Source organism: Pelophylax lessonae (assembly GCF_965119305.1).
Source record: "Pelophylax lessonae genome assembly, chromosome: 1".
Taxonomy (NCBI): domain Eukaryota; kingdom Metazoa; phylum Chordata; class Amphibia; order Anura; family Ranidae; genus Pelophylax; species Pelophylax lessonae.
This window is the reverse complement of record NC_138768.1, coordinates 483,430,653-483,449,007: the sequence shown is the minus strand read 5'-3', so window position 1 is coordinate 483,449,007 and position 18,355 is coordinate 483,430,653. Positions and strand designations below refer to the sequence as shown.

Genomic DNA, 18,355 nt, shown 5'->3' with positions numbered 1-18,355 from the left:
CTTGGTTGGTACTTTTATTCAGGGTGTGCGGCATCTGGTTCCTCCTAGGAGGGATCCTTTGCCCCCCTGGGACTTGAATCTAGTTCTTTCTGTGTTACAACGTGCTCCTTTTGAACAGATCAGGGAGATCTCGTTGTCTCTGTTGTCCAAAAAGGTCGCCTTTTTGGTGGCGATCACTTCGGCTCGCAGGGTGTCGGAACTGGCGGCTTTGTCCTGCAAGTCTCCGTACCTGGTTGTTCATTTGGATAAGGTGGTCTTGCGACCTAATCCTTCTTTTCTGCCGAAACGAGTTTCGGAATTCCATCTTAACGAGGATATTGTTTTGCCTTCGTTGTGCACGAAGCCTAAACATCCGAAGGAGGTGAGATTGCACTCTCTGGATGTTGTTCGGGCGATTAGGGTTTACCTTAAATCGACTGAGTCTTTTCGTAAGACGGACTCCTTGTTTGTTCTTCCAGAGGGTCCTCGGAAGGGCATGGCGGCTTCGGCCTCTACCATCGCCAAATGGATCAGGCAGACCATTGAACAGGCCTATGCTTTGCAGGGGAAGGTTCCCCCTGTGCCTGTGAAGGCGCACTCTACTAGATCACTGAGTACGTCTTGGGCCTGCCGTCATGGGGCTTCTGTAGCCCAGGTGTGTAAGGCGGCGACTTGGTCGACCGTGCACACTTTCACAAAATTCTACAAAGTAGATGTTCAGGCATCGGCGGATGCTTCCTTTGGCCGCAAGGTTCTTAGTGCGGCTGTTCCATAGGGTCCCTTGTTGGGGACTCCTGGCTGTTGGGATATCTTTGTATTCCCTGGGTTTTTTGTCTTTTCCTGGGTTGTTGCTCCTGTTGAGCACTTATTTTTGCTGTTGCCCAGCTGGTTTCCTTCCTTTGGTAAGGTTCCTTTCTTTGATGTGGAGACTGCGTTGCCTTTCGGCGCGGATGCGTTTCCCACCCCTCATGTTTGCACTGCTTTGGGACGTCCCCATATGTGACGAATATGAAGAGGCGGCGACTGTCGGAGGACGTAAGAGAAAACGGAATTTTTGTAAAATCTTACCTGTAAAATTCCTTTCTCGGAGTCCTCCGACAGTCGCCGCCCCCGCCCCTCTTTTGGGGTTTGAATGTATACTCTACTGCTATTCCACTAAAACTGAGATATGGTTGCAGGAAGTAGGAGGGTATTGACTGAGGGGACCACCCCTTGAGGGTGGGATATGTTAAAGCTTTATTGTTAACATATTCTGTTGCCTAGCTACTCCTTCGGAGCAAAGTCTAATACCCCATATGTGACGAATATGAAGAGGCGGCGACTGTCGGAGGACTCAGAGAAAGGAATTTTACAGGTAAGATTTTACAAAAATTCCGTTATTAGGCAGCTTTTTTTCTCCAGTGTTCCTGTGAGATCTTCAAGCAAGTACGCTGAAACTGATCCAGTGGTCACCCCAGTCAGCCTGCGAGCGCGTGCAGGCTCTAGCTCCGTGCTGGGTCGGCCGCGACATAGTCCCACTGGACGGGGACTGACCCTGCGAGTTAAACGTCTCGCCTGGACGCCAACGACCAGTTGGAAACTGAGTCACGGCGTCCGTATTGGTCGACAGCCCCCCACCTCGGTGGAGAGGGATTCTGTCAGGAGTTGGCGCCCGCCTGGTTCCGGTATGGTGAGTATAATGTTCCCCCTTTCCCCCCTGTCGGGTTTGTTGGTGGACGCGGGCCCCTCCTTAGGATGGTCGGACGCTCAGGTTTTTGGGTCCCCTCTCTATCCTGTAACAGGTTACAGATCCCCCAATTGAGTGTGATTGTGTGAAAAAAAAAAAACCAGGAGGCTTGGTTTGGGAGCTGACTATCTAAAGTCACTGTATAAGTGGGCACTGTTAAGGGACCATGACTGAAGTCAGTGGCATTACTGTGATGATGGCCATGTATAAGGGTCCTACCTGATAAGGTTGCAATACAGGCCGATGCCTGTGCCTGGACTACCACCATCCTCCCGCAGACCGCTATCCTCCCACAGCTCCCCACAGGCCGCAGCCATCTTCCACAGGCCGCCGCCATTTCCCTGCAGGTCGCGCGGGGCCGCCATCTTGGCGTAGCCTCGTGTCTCCAGCATGGGGGCGGCCATTTTGGAAGTGACCAGTTACCTCGTGGAGAAGCATGGGAGGCGCCGGAAGGCGTGTAAAGGGGCGGAGCCGCCTCCTTTACCCGGGAAAAGTGCCAAAAGACTTCCTGTCTGTAAGAAGACAGCGCTGAGGCAGGTTGATAGAAACTTCTGTGCATCAGGTGGTGAGCCTTGGGGTCTCTCTCTCTCTCTCTGTGGGGTCAAAAGCAGGTAACACTGAGGGGCGCTGTTGCGCTGGGGGATTACAAAAAAAAAAAGTTTTTTTTTCTTTGCAATTATTTTTTTGTTCGCTGGCAAGTGTCTTGTATAATCATGGACCCTGCCACACATGTATCCCCACCTGATCCCCTCGAGGTGGCCGCAGGACCCTCCAGTACCCCACTGGTTATTGATGCATTATCAGCAGTTTTGGAGTCTTTGGTATCCCGGATGGAGGTAGCCTGTCAGGGACGGGGGTCAAGAAAGCGACCCCCGCCTACCCCTATTTCATCTGATACTTCAGATACAGATTCTGATCTGGTCACTGCAGCTGCAGGTCCCTCTGCTGGGGCTGTTGTCTCAGGTAATGTCTCCTCAGACAGTGAGGAAGACGTATCTGCCTCCGCCATAGCACAAGAAGAAGCGCTGGTGGACGCACTAGTTGTGTCTGTCCGGGAAACCTTAAGACTTGAGGTTACACCGGCAGAGGTAACCGAGATGGAAATTCCTTTTGGTACTAGTAAGCGTGCCAAGATGGCAAAGGTTTTTCCTTTACCCAAATGTTTTGGCAATAAAATTAGAGGAATGGGATCATCCGAAACGAGCCCTTGCTGTTTCTAAACGCATTGCTAGGTGTTATCCGTTTGAGGAATCCCTCATTAAAAAATGGACGGTACCACCAGTGGTGGACCCACCGATTTCCAGACTAAATAAAGCCTCTGTTATCCCGTTGGAGGACGCTCCGTCCTTTAAGGATCCGGTGGATCGAAAAGTGGAAGCGGAATCCCGCACCATTTTTTCCCTGATGGGGTCAACCTTTAGGCCAGTGGTTGCCATTGGTTTAGTTTCACAAACATTGACAGAATGGGCCAAATTGTTACGCCATGACTTAAAGGGGAGAAGTATCCCCCCGGCAGCATCTGATTTGATGGAACAAATTATAAAAGGACTACAATTCGTCTGTGACCCCGCCCTGGATGCCACTCCCTTGTTAGGGCATGCATCGATGTCAGCAGTGGTCCTCAGACGTATGTTGTGGTTAAAGTGCTGGTCGGCGGATCTAGGTTCCAAGAAAGCTTTGACTAATCTCCCTTTTCAGGGGGATCGCCTGTTTGGGGCTACCTTAGATGAGATTATAAAGGATCTCACTGGGGGCAAGAGCACTTTTTTGCCACAGACTGCTTAGGGCAAGGGACCTCGCAACAGGCGAGGACCTTCCTTTTCCGCTCATAAAAGGTTTGTTCGCTCCGCTGGGGCGAGCGAGAAGGGCTCCAAAGCCCCCTCAGGGGGTTTCAGAGGGCGCTGGTCGGGTAAACAGAAATCCGGCTCAGCCAAACCTGAAGATAAAACCAACACAGCCTGAAGGTGCGCCCCACCCATTTCTGGGGTGGGGGGACGTTTTCACTGGTTTCCAGATCCAGGGCTTTCCTGAATCCCGTACAAAGGGGTTCAGGAGGTCATACGGTCGGGATACAAGATCGAGTGTCGATCACTTCTACCGGTGCGATTCTTCCCTTCCAACATTCGTATGCTACAGGGAGCGGTAGTTTCCATTCCTTGAGCAGAACGTTTTCTTCACTTTTTGCAAAGATCATTCCCAGTTCCCTCCAGGAATCGGATCCGGGTGAGCGAGCGGACCAGGGAGTCTCTGGTCTGGTGGCTTCGGTCTCCAATGCTACTTCCGATAGAGTCCAAGTTTCTGATAAATGTGTGGGAACTGAGAGCGATCAGACTTTGTCTGATTTTCTGGACCGAGCAGCTCTAGGGCAGCCCGGTTCGGATCCAGTCAGACAATGCCATGGCTGTGGCTTAGGTCGAGCACCAAGGATTTCACCAGCTGTGCCTTCATTGGGGCACCCCGGAGGTGGATCTGTTGGCATCTCGGCTCAACAGGAAGGTGCGGAGGTTTGTAGCCAGCCCGCACCCTCGATCCTCTAGTGGACACAGCAGACGCGCGGATCGCCCCGTAGGGGCAGTATCAGCTACTGTATGTCTTCCCTCCTCTCAAGTTGCTGCTGAAGCTTCTCCGCTGGATAGAGGTGGAGGGAATTCCAGTTATCCTGGTAATTCTGGACTAGCCTCGTCAAGCCGGGCACGCCGACTTGGGCAGACTGGTCACGGACGATCCTTGGAGACTTCCTCTCAAGGAGGATCTGAGGTCTCAGGGACCGATCTTCCATCTTGCTTTACAATCGCTGGCTTTAACGGCCTGGCCATTGAGACCCAGGTACTGAAGGACAAGGGACTGTCAGCTTCAGTTATTCCTACTCTAATTAAAGCAAGGAAAGCGACTTCTAGCAAAGTCTATTATCGCACATGGAAGGCTTATATTGCGTGGTGTGAATCCCTTGGATTTCCCCCACGTACCTATTCGGTGACCCGAATCTTGGCTTTTCTGCAACAGGGGGTTGAGCAGAAGCTGTCCTTGAGCACTATCAAGGTTCAGGTTTCAGCGTTGGCAATCTTCTTTCAGAAAACTTTGGCTACTCATTCCTTGGTGCGGAATTGTATCCAGGGAGTGCGGCACCTGGCTCCGCCAGTGCGCGCGCCCTTACCGCCCTGGGATCTTAATCTGGTGGTGTTCTTTCTTCAGAAACCTCCCTTTGAAGATATCAGGGAGATTCCCTTGCTTACTTTATCCCAGAAGGTGGCCTTCTTGGTGGCTATCACTTCTGCACGCAGGGTGTCAGAACTGGCTGCATTATCTTGTCGTTCCCCATATCTGGTGGTTCATAGGGATAAGGTGGTTCTTCGTCCGAATCCACCCTTCCTTCCTAAAGTGGTTTCAGAGTTTCATCTGAATGAAGATATTGTATTACCTTCCCTGTGTCCTAAGCCCAGTCATCCTCTGGAGTTTGCGTTACATTCCTTGGATGTGGTTCGGGCAATCAGGGTATACCTGAAGACTACGGACTCGTTTCGTAAAACGGATTCACTTTTTGTGATTACGGATGGCCCCAAAAAGGGGTTGCCTGCATCTGCCGCGACTATCTCCAAATGGATCAGACAGACGGTGGTACAGGCTTATTCTATTAAGGGTCGGGATCCCCCGTTCCCTGTTAAGGCGCACTCCACTCGGGCGCTTAGTGCTTCCTGGGCCTTCCGCCATCAGGCGTCAGTGGTCCAGGTTTGCAAGGCGGGTACCTGGTCGTCGGTTCATACCTTTACAAAATTTTATAAAGTTGATGTGATGGCATCGGCGGATGCCTCTTTTGGCCGCAAGGTTCTGCAGGCCGCAATTTGAGGAGACCGGTGGTCTACCTCGAGGGTTTTTTTCCCTTGGATTTTCAGTTGAGTCTCATCATTTAGTTTAATGAGCCTTTAAGACTTCTAGTCGGCACTGGTTGGGCCTTCTAGATTTAAATTTTTCTGTTATCCCACCCCTCATTTGTGGCACTGCTTTGGGACGTCCCAATGTGTTATTAATCAAGAGGACTACGTCTGTCAATGAGCGACAGTGGAAAAATGGATTTTTGTAAAATCTTACCGTAAAATCCTTTTCTCTTAAGCTCATTGACAGACGCAGTACCCGCCCCTCGGTTTTTTGAGTTGGGTTGGGTTAAATTCTCTGACACTGCTTTGTGACATAACTGACTTCCTGTAGCAGAGAGAGAGAGGATATACCCTCTGGGACTGCCCCTAAGGTGTGGCCAGAACGTTTTCCTTCCGTCTAGTGTCCTACTCCTGTAGAGGGCAGTATAACCCAATGTGTTATTAATCAAGAGGACTGCGTCTGTCAATGAGCTTAAGAGAAAAGGATTTTACGGTAAGATTTTACAAAAATCCATTTATCCGTGAATGATAAGAATACTTCAATAAATAAATAATGTCACAATAAGTGCTTGTGCAAATAAATGTATCTATTGATCACGCATAGGAATACACAAGTGGAAATTAAAAATGGTGCAAAAGTCCATTAAAAGTGGGTAATTTCTTCTATGCTGTGCTGATATCAAGTGACCAAGTGCTGGTGCTTTAATATCATAAAGTGACTAGGTGCATTAAGGGTAATGCTGGCCGCTCACCTCCTGGTTTGGCTCACAAGTTATAATGAGCCAAACCCGCTTTTTGCACACACAGGTGCTGTTAGGTATGGATAGGTTACTTCCTCCTGTCCTCCCTCTGGATGAAGGTGCTTCAGGTAGGATATAATGGCCAAATCCGCAGTGTCACTGACACAGTGAAGGGGATAAGGTTGTCACCTCCTCATAATCATCACTCCACCGTCACGATTAGGTACGTGTATAAAATAAAACACAGCGATCTAGTGCTCTCTGTAACAACTATTTAATGGGGTAAAAATACAGCAAAACACTCACATGGATGGACACTTGGCCAGTGCAGGCATGGACAGTGATAATGGGTGCTACAGCGTGTGCAGGCTCCTCCCCCGTACGCGTTTTGTCGAAACCATGACTTCTTCAGCAGGGGCTTGAGTGTTTTGCTGTATTTTGGTTTGGCTCATTATAACTTGTGAGCCAAACCAGGAGGTGAGTGGCCAGCATTAACATTAATGCACCAAGTCACTTTATGATATTGAAGCACTAGCACTTGGTCACTTGATCTAAGCACAGCATAGAAGAAATTACCCACTTTTAATGGACTTTTGCACGATTTTTAATTTCCACTTGTGTATTCCAATGCGTGATCAATAGATATATTTATTTGCACGAGCACTTATTGTGACATTATTTATTTATTGAAGTAATCTCATCATTCACGGATATTCATTTTTTAACACCTGGATCATTTTATTATGACAGAATTTAAGAGCACTTGCACCTTTATTGTGATACATATTTATTTATTCACATATATTTTGTGTCATTTGATATTCACTTTGCTTGAATTTATTGTATTTATCCTTTGGTGCTACATACCTTATACTTTCTGATACATTCAATGATTTATAAATATAACATTTTCATTGCAGTACAAGTTATTCACTTTACCTTCCCCTGTTGAACTGGTAAAGAAGTGCTCTAGATCCCTAACATTTATGTTTAAATTGTGGCTCTCACTATGTGAACGTGCTAAGGATATCTTTGAACCTTAACTGTTTGACTTGCAGTGCTGAGGAGGTATGAGAAACATCACTCCACTTTTCTGTTCTGTATAACTGACGTCTTTCGCTACATAGTATATTGACAATCTCAAACCCTGCTGGATGTTTCATGTACAGTGCTATTTGTCTAATAGGAGTGTGCAAGGGCGAAACCAACCTATTATCTACTTCTACTTTGATGTTAAATATCGGAGTTATGGCAGCAGTGTTGCTGGGCTCCTGCAAGATGGCCCACACTCGACTCTATGCCCTTGGAGGACCAGAGCGACGTCAAACGTCCCTTCCGCCTAATGGCCTTTAAGGGACAATTTTTTTTTTTTATTAATAAATCGCCATGATAAACTGGTAACCTGTAGTCATTTTTAAAGTGTCGCCTATGGAAATTTTTAGGTACCAAAGTTTGTCGCCATTCCACAAGCGTGCGCAGTTTTGAAGCATGACATGTTAGGTATCCGTTTACTCGGCGTAACATTAATTTCTCTGTCGCTCATTGACAGACACAGTCCTCTTTGATTAATATCAGTAGGGTTCTACTGCCCCCTACAGGAGTAGGACACTAGGCAGGAAAAACGTTCTCGCCACACCTTAGGGGCAGTCCCAGAGGGTATATCCTCTCTCTCCCTGCTACAGGATGTCAGTTTTTTTCTGCCTAGTCAGGAGTAAGGTGGACAATCGGATCCGGCTGAGCGAGCGGACCAGGGAATCTCTGGTTTGGTGACTTCGGTCACCAATGCTCAGTCAGGGGAAGTCATTTCTTCCAATCTATTGGACGTTTGTCACCACGGATGCCAGTCTATCCGGGTGGGGTGGGGTTCTCGGCAGACTATCTGCTCAGGGGCCCTGGTCCCTGGAAGAATCCAGGTTACCGATAAATGTATTGGAACTGAGAGCGATCAGACTTTGTCTGATTCACTGGACCGAGCAGCTCCGGGGCAGCCCGGTGCGGATCCAGTCGGACAATGCCACGGCCGTGGCTTACGTCAATCACCAGGGGGGCACCAAGAGTGTCCTGGCGGCCGTAGAAGTGGCCGGCATCCTTCGTTTGGCGGAACGATTTGTTCCAGCCCTCTCCGCGGTATTCATTCCGGGGGTGGAAAATTGGCAAGCAGATTTTCTCAGCTGCCAGATTCTGGATCAAGGGGAATGGTCTCTTCATCCAGAGGTATTTCACCAATTGTGCCTTTGTTGGGGCACCCCGGATGTGGATCTGTTGGCATCCCGGCTCAACAGGAAGGTGCGGAGGTTTGTAGGCCGCTCCCGCGATCCTCTAGCGGCCGCCGCAGACGCGCTGGTTGCCCCGTGGGGGCAGTATCAGCTACTGTATGCCTTCCCTCCTCTCAAGTTGCTGCCGAAACTTCTTCGCAGGATAGAGGTGGAGGGAATTCCAGTTATCCTAGTGGCTCCGGACTGGCCTCGCCGGGCCTGGTACGCCGACTTGGTCAGGCTGGTCGCGGACGCTCCTTGGCGACTTCCTCTCAGGGAGGATCTGCTGTCTCAGGGACCGATCTTCCATCCTGCTTTACGATCGCTGGCTTTAACGGCCTGGCTGTTGAGACCCAGGTGCTGAAGGACAGGGGGTTGTCAGCTTCAGTTATTCCTACTCTAATTAAAGCGAGGAAAGCGACTTCCAGGAAGTCTTATATCGCGTGGTGTGAATCCCTGGGGTTTCCTCCACGATCTTATTCGGTAACACGAATCTTGGCTTTTCTGCAAAAGGGGGTTGAGCATAAACTGGCCTTGAGCACTATCAAGGGTCAAGTTTCAGCGTTGGCAATCTTCTTTCAGAAGCCTCTGGCTACTCATTCCTTGGTGCGGAATTTCATCCAGGGGGTGCTGCACCTGACTCCGCCGGTGCGCGCGCCCTTACCGCCCTGGGATCTTAATTTGGTATTGTCGGTTCTTCAGAAACCTCCCTTTGAAAATATTAGGGAGATTCCCTTGCTTACCTTATCCCAGAAGGTGGCCTTTTTGGTGGCTATCACTTCTGCACGCAGGCTGTCAGAACTGGCAGCATTGTCCTGTCGTTCCTCATATCTGGTGGTTCATAGGGATAAGGTGGTTCTTCGTCCGAATCCATCCTTCCTTCCTAAGGTGGTTTCAGATTTTCATCTAAATAAGTATATTGTACTACCTTCCCTGTGTCCTAAGCCCAGTCATCCCTGGGAGTTTGCGTTACACTCCTTGGATGTGGTTCGGTCGATCAGGGTATACTTGAATACTACGGACTCGTTTCGTAAGACGGATTCACTGTTTGTGATCACGGATGGCCCTAGAAAGGGGTCGCCTGCATCTGCCGCGACCATCTCTAGATGGATCAGACAGACGATGGTACAGGCTTATTCTATTAAGGGTCGGGTTCCTCCGTTCCCTGTTAAGGTGCACTCCACTCGAGCGCTTAGTGCTTCCTGGGCCTTCCGCCATCAGGCGTCAGTGGTTCAGGTTTGCAAGGCGGCTACCTGGTCGTCGGTTCATACCTTTACAAAATTTTATAAAGTTGATGTGCTGGCATCGGCGGATGCCTCTTTTGGCCGCAAGGTTCTGCAGGCCGCTGTTTGAGCCTTTAAGACTTCTGGTTGGCTCCGGTTGGGCCTTCTGGATTGTATTTTGATTTCTGATATCCCACCCCTCATTTGTGGCACTGCTTTGGGACGTCCCTACTGATATTAATCAAAGAGGACTGCGTCTGTCAATGAGCTTAAGAGAAAAGGATTTTACGGTAAGTCAAAAATCCAATTTTCTCTGTCGCTCATTGACAGACGCAGACTTCTTGATTAATATCAGTAGGGATATACTGCCCCCTACAGGAGTAGGACACTAGGCAGGAAAAAGTTCTGGCCACACCTATGGGCAGTCCCAGGGGGTATATCCTCTATCCCTGCTATAGGATGTCAGTTTTTTTCTGCCTAGTCAGGAGTAAGGACCTAAGTTCCTTGCTGGGATCTCTGGTCCTGGCAAGCTTTTTTTAGTTAGCTTTTTTTCTCCAGTTTGTTCCTGTGAGATCTTCAAGCAATTATGCTGGATCTGGGCGACGGGCTGGATGTTGAGATCCAGTGGTCACCCCAGCCGGCCTACGAAGCGTGTGCAGGCCCTAGCTCCGCGCTGGGTCGGCCGCGACATAGTCCCACTGAGCGGGGACTGGCCCCGCGAGTTAAACGTCTCGCCAGGTCGCCTACGACCAGTCTGAATCTGAGTCTCGGCGTCCGTGTTGGCCGACAGCCCCCCCACCTCGGTGGAGAGGGGTTCTGTCAGGAGTTGGCGCCCGCCTGTTCTGGTATGGTGAGTAGAATGTTCCCCCTCTCCCCCTGACTGGTTTTGGGGTGGACACGGGCCCCTCCCCGGGATGGTCGGACCCTCATGATTCCGGGTTCCCCCTCTGTCCTGTTACGCACCCCCACCTATCTGCCCCCCTCACTAGTGGGTTACAGGCCACATATGGGGGCGGTGGGGGGCGCCGCCGGTGTTGCCCTAAAAACGATCGTGCGGGGGGTTAATACCTGTGCTTTCAGGCCCATCTACCGATCGATCCGTAGGGTAGGCACACAGGGGTCCCCTGTTGGCACTGCGGACCGCACGAGGCCGCTATTTTCCCGTGGGCCGCCATTTTGTTGTAGCCTTCATGTCCTCTACATGGCTGCGGCCATCTTGGTACACCCAGCTCGTCTTGCTTGAGAGCTGAGCAGCTGCAGGAGTTACTAAGGGCATGTAAGGGGGCGGAGCCCCTCCCTAGACCCGGGAAAATCACTCCATAAGGACTTCCTGTCAGACAGCGCTGAGAGCAGTCCTGGTTTGAACTCTGGTACATCAGGTGGTGAGTCTTTTGGGGGTCTCTCTCCTCTCTCTGCGGGGGTCTCGAGCACGTGACCACCGAGGGGCGCTGTAACGCTGGGGGATTCTTTAAAAAAAAGTTTTTTTTTTCTTTTTTTGCAATTTTGTCATTTTTGGCTGACAGGTTCCCCTGGCGTTGCTATGGACCCTGCTGCACATGAGTCCCCATCTGATCCCCTCGAGGTGGCCGCAGGGCCCTCCGACTCTCCACTCACCATTGATGCGCTTTCGGCAGTCCTGGAGTCATTTTTGTCCCGGGTGGAGGTGGCCTGTCAGGGACGGGGGGCTAAAAACGACCCCCGCCTACCCGTCTTTTCTGATGCCTCAGACTCTGATCCTGAGCCGGTCGCTGCTGCTGCGGGTTCCTCCTTTAGGGTTGATGCCCCGCGCTCCTCTTGACAGTGAGGAGGATCTTCCTGCCTCTGCCATAGCACAGGACAAGGCACTGGTGGACGCACTGATTATGTCAGTCCGGGAGACCCTAAAACTGGAGGTTGCACCAGTGGAGGCAGTTCAGACGGAAGTTGCCTTTGGCACTCGCAAGCCCTCCAAGGTGGAAAAGGTGTTTCCCTTTCCCAAATGCTTTGATGATATTATTAAAGATGAGTGGGCCCATCCAAAACGACCCCCTGGGATGCCTAAACGGATTTCTAGGCGCTACCCTTTGAAGAGTCCCTCCTTAAAAAATGGACGGTGCCACCTGTGGTGGATCCGCCGGTTTCCAGACTAAATAAGGCCGCGGTTATCCCGGTGGAGGATTCCCCGTCCTTTCGGGATCCAGTTGACCGCAGGGTGGAATCTGTGTCCCGTTCCATATTCTCCCTGGCAGGGTCGGCCTTAAGGCCAGTGTTTACCATTGCTCTGGTTTCACAGACGTTGACGGAATGGGCCAAGCTATTACGCCATGACCTGGAGGGGAGAAGTCTCCCTCCTGCCGTGCCGGAGTTGCTGGAGCAAATAGTGCAGGGGCTACAGTTTGTGACGCCGCACTGGACGCTGCCCCATTGCTGGGGCGTGTGTCGATCTCGGCGGTGGTCCTCCGGCGCATGCTATGGTTAAAGTGCTGGTCGGCGGATCAGGCTTCCAAAAAAGCATTGACTGATCTCCCTTTTCAGGGGGATCGCCTGTTTGGTGCTACCTTGGATGAGATTATTAAGGGTCTCACTGGGGGCAAGAGCACCTTTCTACCACAGGCTAATAAGGGTAAGGAACCTCGTCACAGACGGGGACCTTCCTTTACAGCTCACAAGAAGTTTTTTCGCTCCTCCAGGGCGGGCGATAAGGCTAAGTCCTCCAAAGCCCCCCTGGGGGGTTTTAAGAGACCCTGGTCTGGTAAGCAAAAATCCGGCCCTTCCAGACCTGAGGATAAGACCGCTTCAGCCTGAAGGTGCGCCCCCACCCAGATCAAGGGTGGGGGGGTGTCTTCGCCGGTTCCCGGAACCGTGGCTCTACAGTATTCACGACAAATGGGTTCACGAGGTCATACGGTCGGAACACAAGATCGAGTTGCGAACGCTTCTACCGGTGCGGTTCTTCCCTTCCAATATGCGACTGTCCCCAAGTCGCCCAATGGCTCTGTTGGGGGCAGTGCAGCACTGGATGCAAATGGCGCCTATAGAGGGTGCCTATCTTCACGTTCCCATTTACGCAGGACACCGGCGGTATCTGCGCTTTGCGGTGGGAGCGGACCATTATCAGTTTTTGGCGTTACCCTTTGGTCGTGCCTCTGCTTTCCGGGTCTTCACAAAAGTTTGGGCCCCAGTCCTGGCGTTGTTGCGGCAGCGGGGCATATCGGTCCTGGGCTACCTGTACGACCTCCTCTTCTGTGCGGAGTCTCCGCAGGCTCAGTGTCATACGCGGCCTCTCCAAAAGGAGATTCTTCTCAAATGGAACTGGAATTCCGATTTCCTGGACAATCGGATCCGGCTGAGCGAGCGGACCAGGTAGTTTCTAGTTTGGGGGCCTTGGTCTCCGATGCTCAGTCAGGGGAAGCCCTTGTTTCCAAAAGTATCCAGGTTATCGATAAATGTGTCGGAACTGAAAGCATCTTCAGGGCTGCTTGGTTCGGATTCAGTCGAACAAGGCCACGGCCGTGGCCTATGTCAACCATCAAGGGGACACCAAGAGTGTTCTATCGGCCGTGGAAGTGGCCGGCATGTTTTGGGCGGAACCGTTTGTTCCCGCTCTGTCTGCAGTTAACGTTCTGGGTGTGGAAAATTGACAGGCGGACTTTCTCAGCCGTCAGGCCTTGGATCAAGGGGAATGGCCTCTTCAGACAGAGGTGTTTCACCAGTTGTGCCTTCATTGGGGCACCCCGGACGTGGATCTGTTGGCATCTCGGCTCAACAGAAAGGTGCAGGGGGTTGTCGCCCGCGATCCTCTGGCGGAAGCCGCAGACGCACTGAATACTCTGTGGGGGCAGTACCAGCTGCTGTATGCCCTTCCTCCTCTCAAGTTGTCACCGAAACTTCTTCGCAGGATAGAGGCGGAGGGAATTCCAGTTATCCTTGTGACTCCGGATTGACCTCATCGGGCCTAATATGCCGTCTTGGTCAGGCTGGTCGCAGACGCTCCTTGGCGACTTCCTCTCAGGGAAGAGCCACTGTCTCAGGGACCGATCGTCCATCCTGCTTTACGATCACTAGCTTTGACGGCTTGGCTGTTGAGAGCCAGGTGCTGAAGGACAGGGGCTTGTCTGCTTCAGTTATCCCTACTCTGATTAAAGCGAGGAAAGCGACTTCCAGAAAGGTCTATCATCGCACATGGAAGTCTTATATCGCGTGGTGTGATATTGGCCTTTCTACAACGAGGGGTTGAGCAGAAGCTGGCCTTGAGCACTATCAAGGGTCAGGTTTCAGCATTGGCAATCTTCTTCCAGAGGCCACTGGCTACTCATTCTTTGGTGCGGAATTTCATCCAGGGGGTGCGGCACCTGACTCCTCCGGTGTGCACGCCCTTGCCGCCCTGGGATCTTAATTTGGTATTGTCGGTTCTCCAGAAACCTCCCTTTGAAAATATTAGGGAGATTCCCTTGCTTACCTTATCCCAGAAGGTGGCCTTTTTGGTGGCTATCACTTCTGCACGCAGGGTGTCGGAACTGGCCGCATTGTCCTGTCGTTCCCATATCTGGTGGTTCATAGGGATAAGGTGGTTCTTCGTCCAAATCCATCCTTCCTTCCTAAGGTGGTTTCAGAGTTTCATTTGAATGAGGATATTGTATTGCCTTCCCTGTGTCCTAAGCCCAGTCATCCTCGGGAGTTTGCGTTACACTCCTTAGATGTGGTTCGGGCGATCAGGGTGTACTTGGCTACTACTGACTCTTTTCGTAAGGCTGATTCACTTTTTGTGATCACGGATGGCCCTAGAAAGGGGTTGCCTGCGTCTGCCGCGACTATCATCTCCAGATGGATCAGACAGACGGTGGGGCAGGCTTATTCTATTAGGGGCGGGTTCCTCCGTTCCCTGTTAAGGCGCACTCCACTCGGGCTCTTAGTGCTTCCTGGGCCTTCCGCCATCAGGCGTCGGTGCTTCAGGTTTGCAAGGCGGCTAACTGGTCGTCGGTTCATACCTTTACAAAATTTTATAAAGTTGATGTGCTGGCATCGGCGGATGCCTCTTTTGGCCGCAAGGTTTTGCAGGCCGCTGTTTGAGGGGACCGTTGGTCTACCTCGGGGGTTTTTGGTTTTTTTCAGTTGGGTCTCATCCTTTTGTTCGATGAGTCCTTGATGCTTCTGGTTGGCTCCGGTTGGGCCTTCTGGATTGGATTTTTATTTCTGTTATCCCACCCCTCATTTGTGGCACTGCTTTGGGACGTCCCTACTGATATTAATCAAGAAGTCTGCGTCTGTCAATGAGCGACAGAGAAAACTGTATTTTTGACTTACCGTAAAATCCTTTTCTCTTAAGCTCATTGACAGACGCAGGACCCGCCCCTCTATTTTTGAGTTGGGTTGGGTTGAATTCTCTGACACTGCTTTGTTACATAACTGACATCCTATAGCAGGGAGAGAGAGGATATACCCCCTGGGACTGCCCATAGGTGTGGCCAGAACTTTTTTCCTGCCTAGTGTCCAACTCCTGTAGGGGGCAGTATATCCCTACTGATATTATTTAAGAAGTCTGCGTCTGTCAATGAGCTTAAGAGAAAAGGATTTTACGGTAAATCAAAAATCCAGTTTTTCACATTATAGCAAAAAATTGGGCTAACTTTACGGTTTTCTTATTTTTTAATTGAAAAAAGTATATTTTTTCCAAAAAAAATTGCGTTTGTAAGGCCTCTGCGCAAATACTGTGTGACATAAATTATTGCAATGATCTCCATTTTATTCACTAGGGTCTCTGCTAATATATGTACAGTGGGTACGGAAAGTATTCAGACCCCCTTAAATTTTTCACTCTTTGTTATATTGCAGCCATTTGCTAAAATCATTTAAGTTCATTCTTATTCCTCATGAATGTACACATAGCACCCCATACTGACAGAAAAACACAGAATTGTTGACATTGTTGCAGATTTATTAAAAAAGAAAAACTGAAATATCACATGGTCCTAAGTATTCTGACCCTTTGCTCAGTATTTAGTAGAAGCCCCCTTTTGATCTAATACAGCCAGGAGTCTTTTTGGGAAAGATGCAACATTTGGGATCCTCTGCCATTCCTCCTTGCAGATCCTCTCCAGTTCTGTCAGGTTGGATGGTAAACGTTGGTGGACAGCCATTTTTAGGTCTCTCCAGAGATGCTCAATTGGGTTTAAGTCAGGGCTCTGGCTGGGCCATTCAAGAACAGTCACGGAGTTGTTGTGAAGCCACTCCTTCGTTATTTTAGCTGTGTGCTTAGGGTCATTGTCTTGTTGGAAGGTAAACCTTCGGCCCAGTCTGAGGTCCAGAGCACTCTGAAGAAGGTTTTTGTCCAGGATATCCCTGTACTTGGCCGCATTCATCTTTCCCTCGATTGAAACCAGTCGTCCTGTCCCTGCAGCTGAAAAACACCCCCACAGCATGATGCTGCCACCACCATGCTTCACTGTTGGGACTGTATTGGACAGGTGATGAGCAGTGCCTGGTTTTCTCCACACATACCGCTTAGAATTAAGGCCAAAAAGTTCTATTTTGGTCTCATCAGACCAGAGAATCTTATTTCTCACCATCTTGGAGTCCTTCAGGTGTTTTTTAGCAAACTCCTTGCGGGCTTTCATGTGTCTTACACTGAGGAGAGGCTTCCGTCGGGCCACTCTGCCGTAAAGCCCCGACTGGTGGAGGGCTGCAGTGATGGTTGACTTTCTACAACTTTCTCCCATCTCCTGACTGCATCTCTGGAGCTCAGCCACAGTGATCTTTGGGTTCTTCTTTACCTCTCTCACCAAGGCTCTTCTCCCCCGATAGCTCAGTTTGGCCGGACGGCCAGCTCTAGGAAGGGTTCTGGTCGTCCCAAACGTCTTCCATTTGAGGATTATGGAGGCCACTGTGCTCTTTGGAACCTTAAGTGCAGCAGAAATCTTTTTGTAACCTTGGCCAGATCTGTGCCTTGCCACAATTCTGTCTCTGAGCTCTTCAGGCAGTTCCTTTGACCTCATGATTCTCATTTGCTCTGACATGCATTGTGATCTGGAAGGTCTTATATAGACAGGTGTGTGGCTTTCCTAATCAAGTCCAATCAGTATAATCAAACACAGCTGGACTCAAATGAAGGTGTAGAACCATCTCAAGGATGATCAGAAGAAATGGAAAGCACCTGAGTTAAATATGAGTGTCACAGCAAAGGGCCTGAATACTTAGGACCATGTGATATTTCAGTTTTTCTTTTTTAATAAATCTGCAACAATGTCAACAATTCTGTTTTCTGTCAGTATGGGGTGCTATGTGTACATTCATGAGGAAGAAGAATGAACTTAAATGATTTTAGCAAATGGCTGCAATATAACAAAGAGTGAAAAATTTAAGAGGGTCTGAATACTTTCCGTACCCACTGTATATATATATATATACAATTGGGGGTTCTAAGTAATTTTGTAGCAAAAAATACTGATTTTAACTTGTAAACAAATGTCAGAAATAGGCCTGGTCCTTAAATGGTTAAAAAAAAGTATAATGAACAGGTGTGTGTGTTGCGGTGTTAATCATCAGTATTACTATGCAACTGTAGACTCCAGAAAAACATCCAGGTCAGCAGAAGTTGTGCAGATTTAAATACAAAAGCTGAAAATTTAGAACATTTTTGGAAATTTGGAACTATGCCTAGGCTAAAACTAAAAAAAAAAAAAAAAAAAAAAAAAAAAGCACATGCCACCTCTTTTACCTTCAATTTTCACATTCCAGTATTAAAACCTTGACATAGGACAGAGTTTCAGAAAAGTAATGTATTTATCCAAAGAACTCGAATTTTTCACCCACGAATATACAGGAATATATAAATGTATTCATATCGCATTATTAGTGTACATTCCTATGCCTAATTCAGTATGATTATATATGAAGTATGACTTTTTTTTTTTTTTTGTTTCTTAGATATCTCTGGTGCGAATGCCTTATGCCTGCAAACTTCTTTTTCAGGAGCTTATGTCAATGAGCATTGCCCCACGCATGATGACATCCTAGTTCAAGTTTTTTCTTCTATTAAAAACACTGTTATGTAATCAAAAGGCAGTAATAATGGATATCCTTTTATCAACCCAAGATAAATATATATATTTTTTTTTTTTTTATTAGTGTGTGACATGCAGTATGGTTGTATCACATTTGTTATGTTTTATACGTTATGAACTCTAGATTTTAATGTGGAACTGAAGGTTTATTTTTTTGTGTTTTGTAGAGAGTAGGCAAGAACATGTGTAATTTTTATACTGCAGTCTGTGTCCCAGCTTAGGAGATCTCACCTTGCATCATTTCATACAATAGTGGAGGAATTTCCTTATTAGGGACACAAATAAAAGCTGATAGAGGTTCTGACACTTGACCATTCTAGCCAAAGCCAAACTTGTTTTTAGAAGTACTGCTGCTGTTAGTAGGGCTGTGTATAAAGTGGTCTGACTTAGGAAGAACTTTTTCTTTTCTTCCTAAAATTCTATTTTCTTTTATGCATGTTCCATCATTGTCTAGCAGCAGAAAATAATGGAAGTTATTAAATATGAAGATAAATTGAGAGTTTTTGTCAGGCAGACACTTA

The 18,355-nt window shown here is 48.9% G+C and overlaps 1 protein-coding gene across 2 annotated transcripts in view; it reads left to right on the top strand.

Moving 5' to 3' along the window:
* Positions 1 to 17,843, top strand: part of POLR2B (RNA polymerase II subunit B) — an 837,536-nt gene extending 819,693 nt beyond the window's left edge. For both annotated transcript variants that reach the window (XM_082254374.1, XM_082254373.1), the window contains one exon: positions 17,698 to 17,843. In XM_082254374.1, the coding sequence (XP_082110500.1) occupies positions 17,698 to 17,787 (90 nt within the window). In that variant the 3' untranslated portion in view covers positions 17,788 to 17,843. The remainder of the gene's footprint in view (positions 1 to 17,697) is intronic.
* The last annotated feature ends 512 nt before the right edge of the window (positions 17,844 to 18,355 follow it).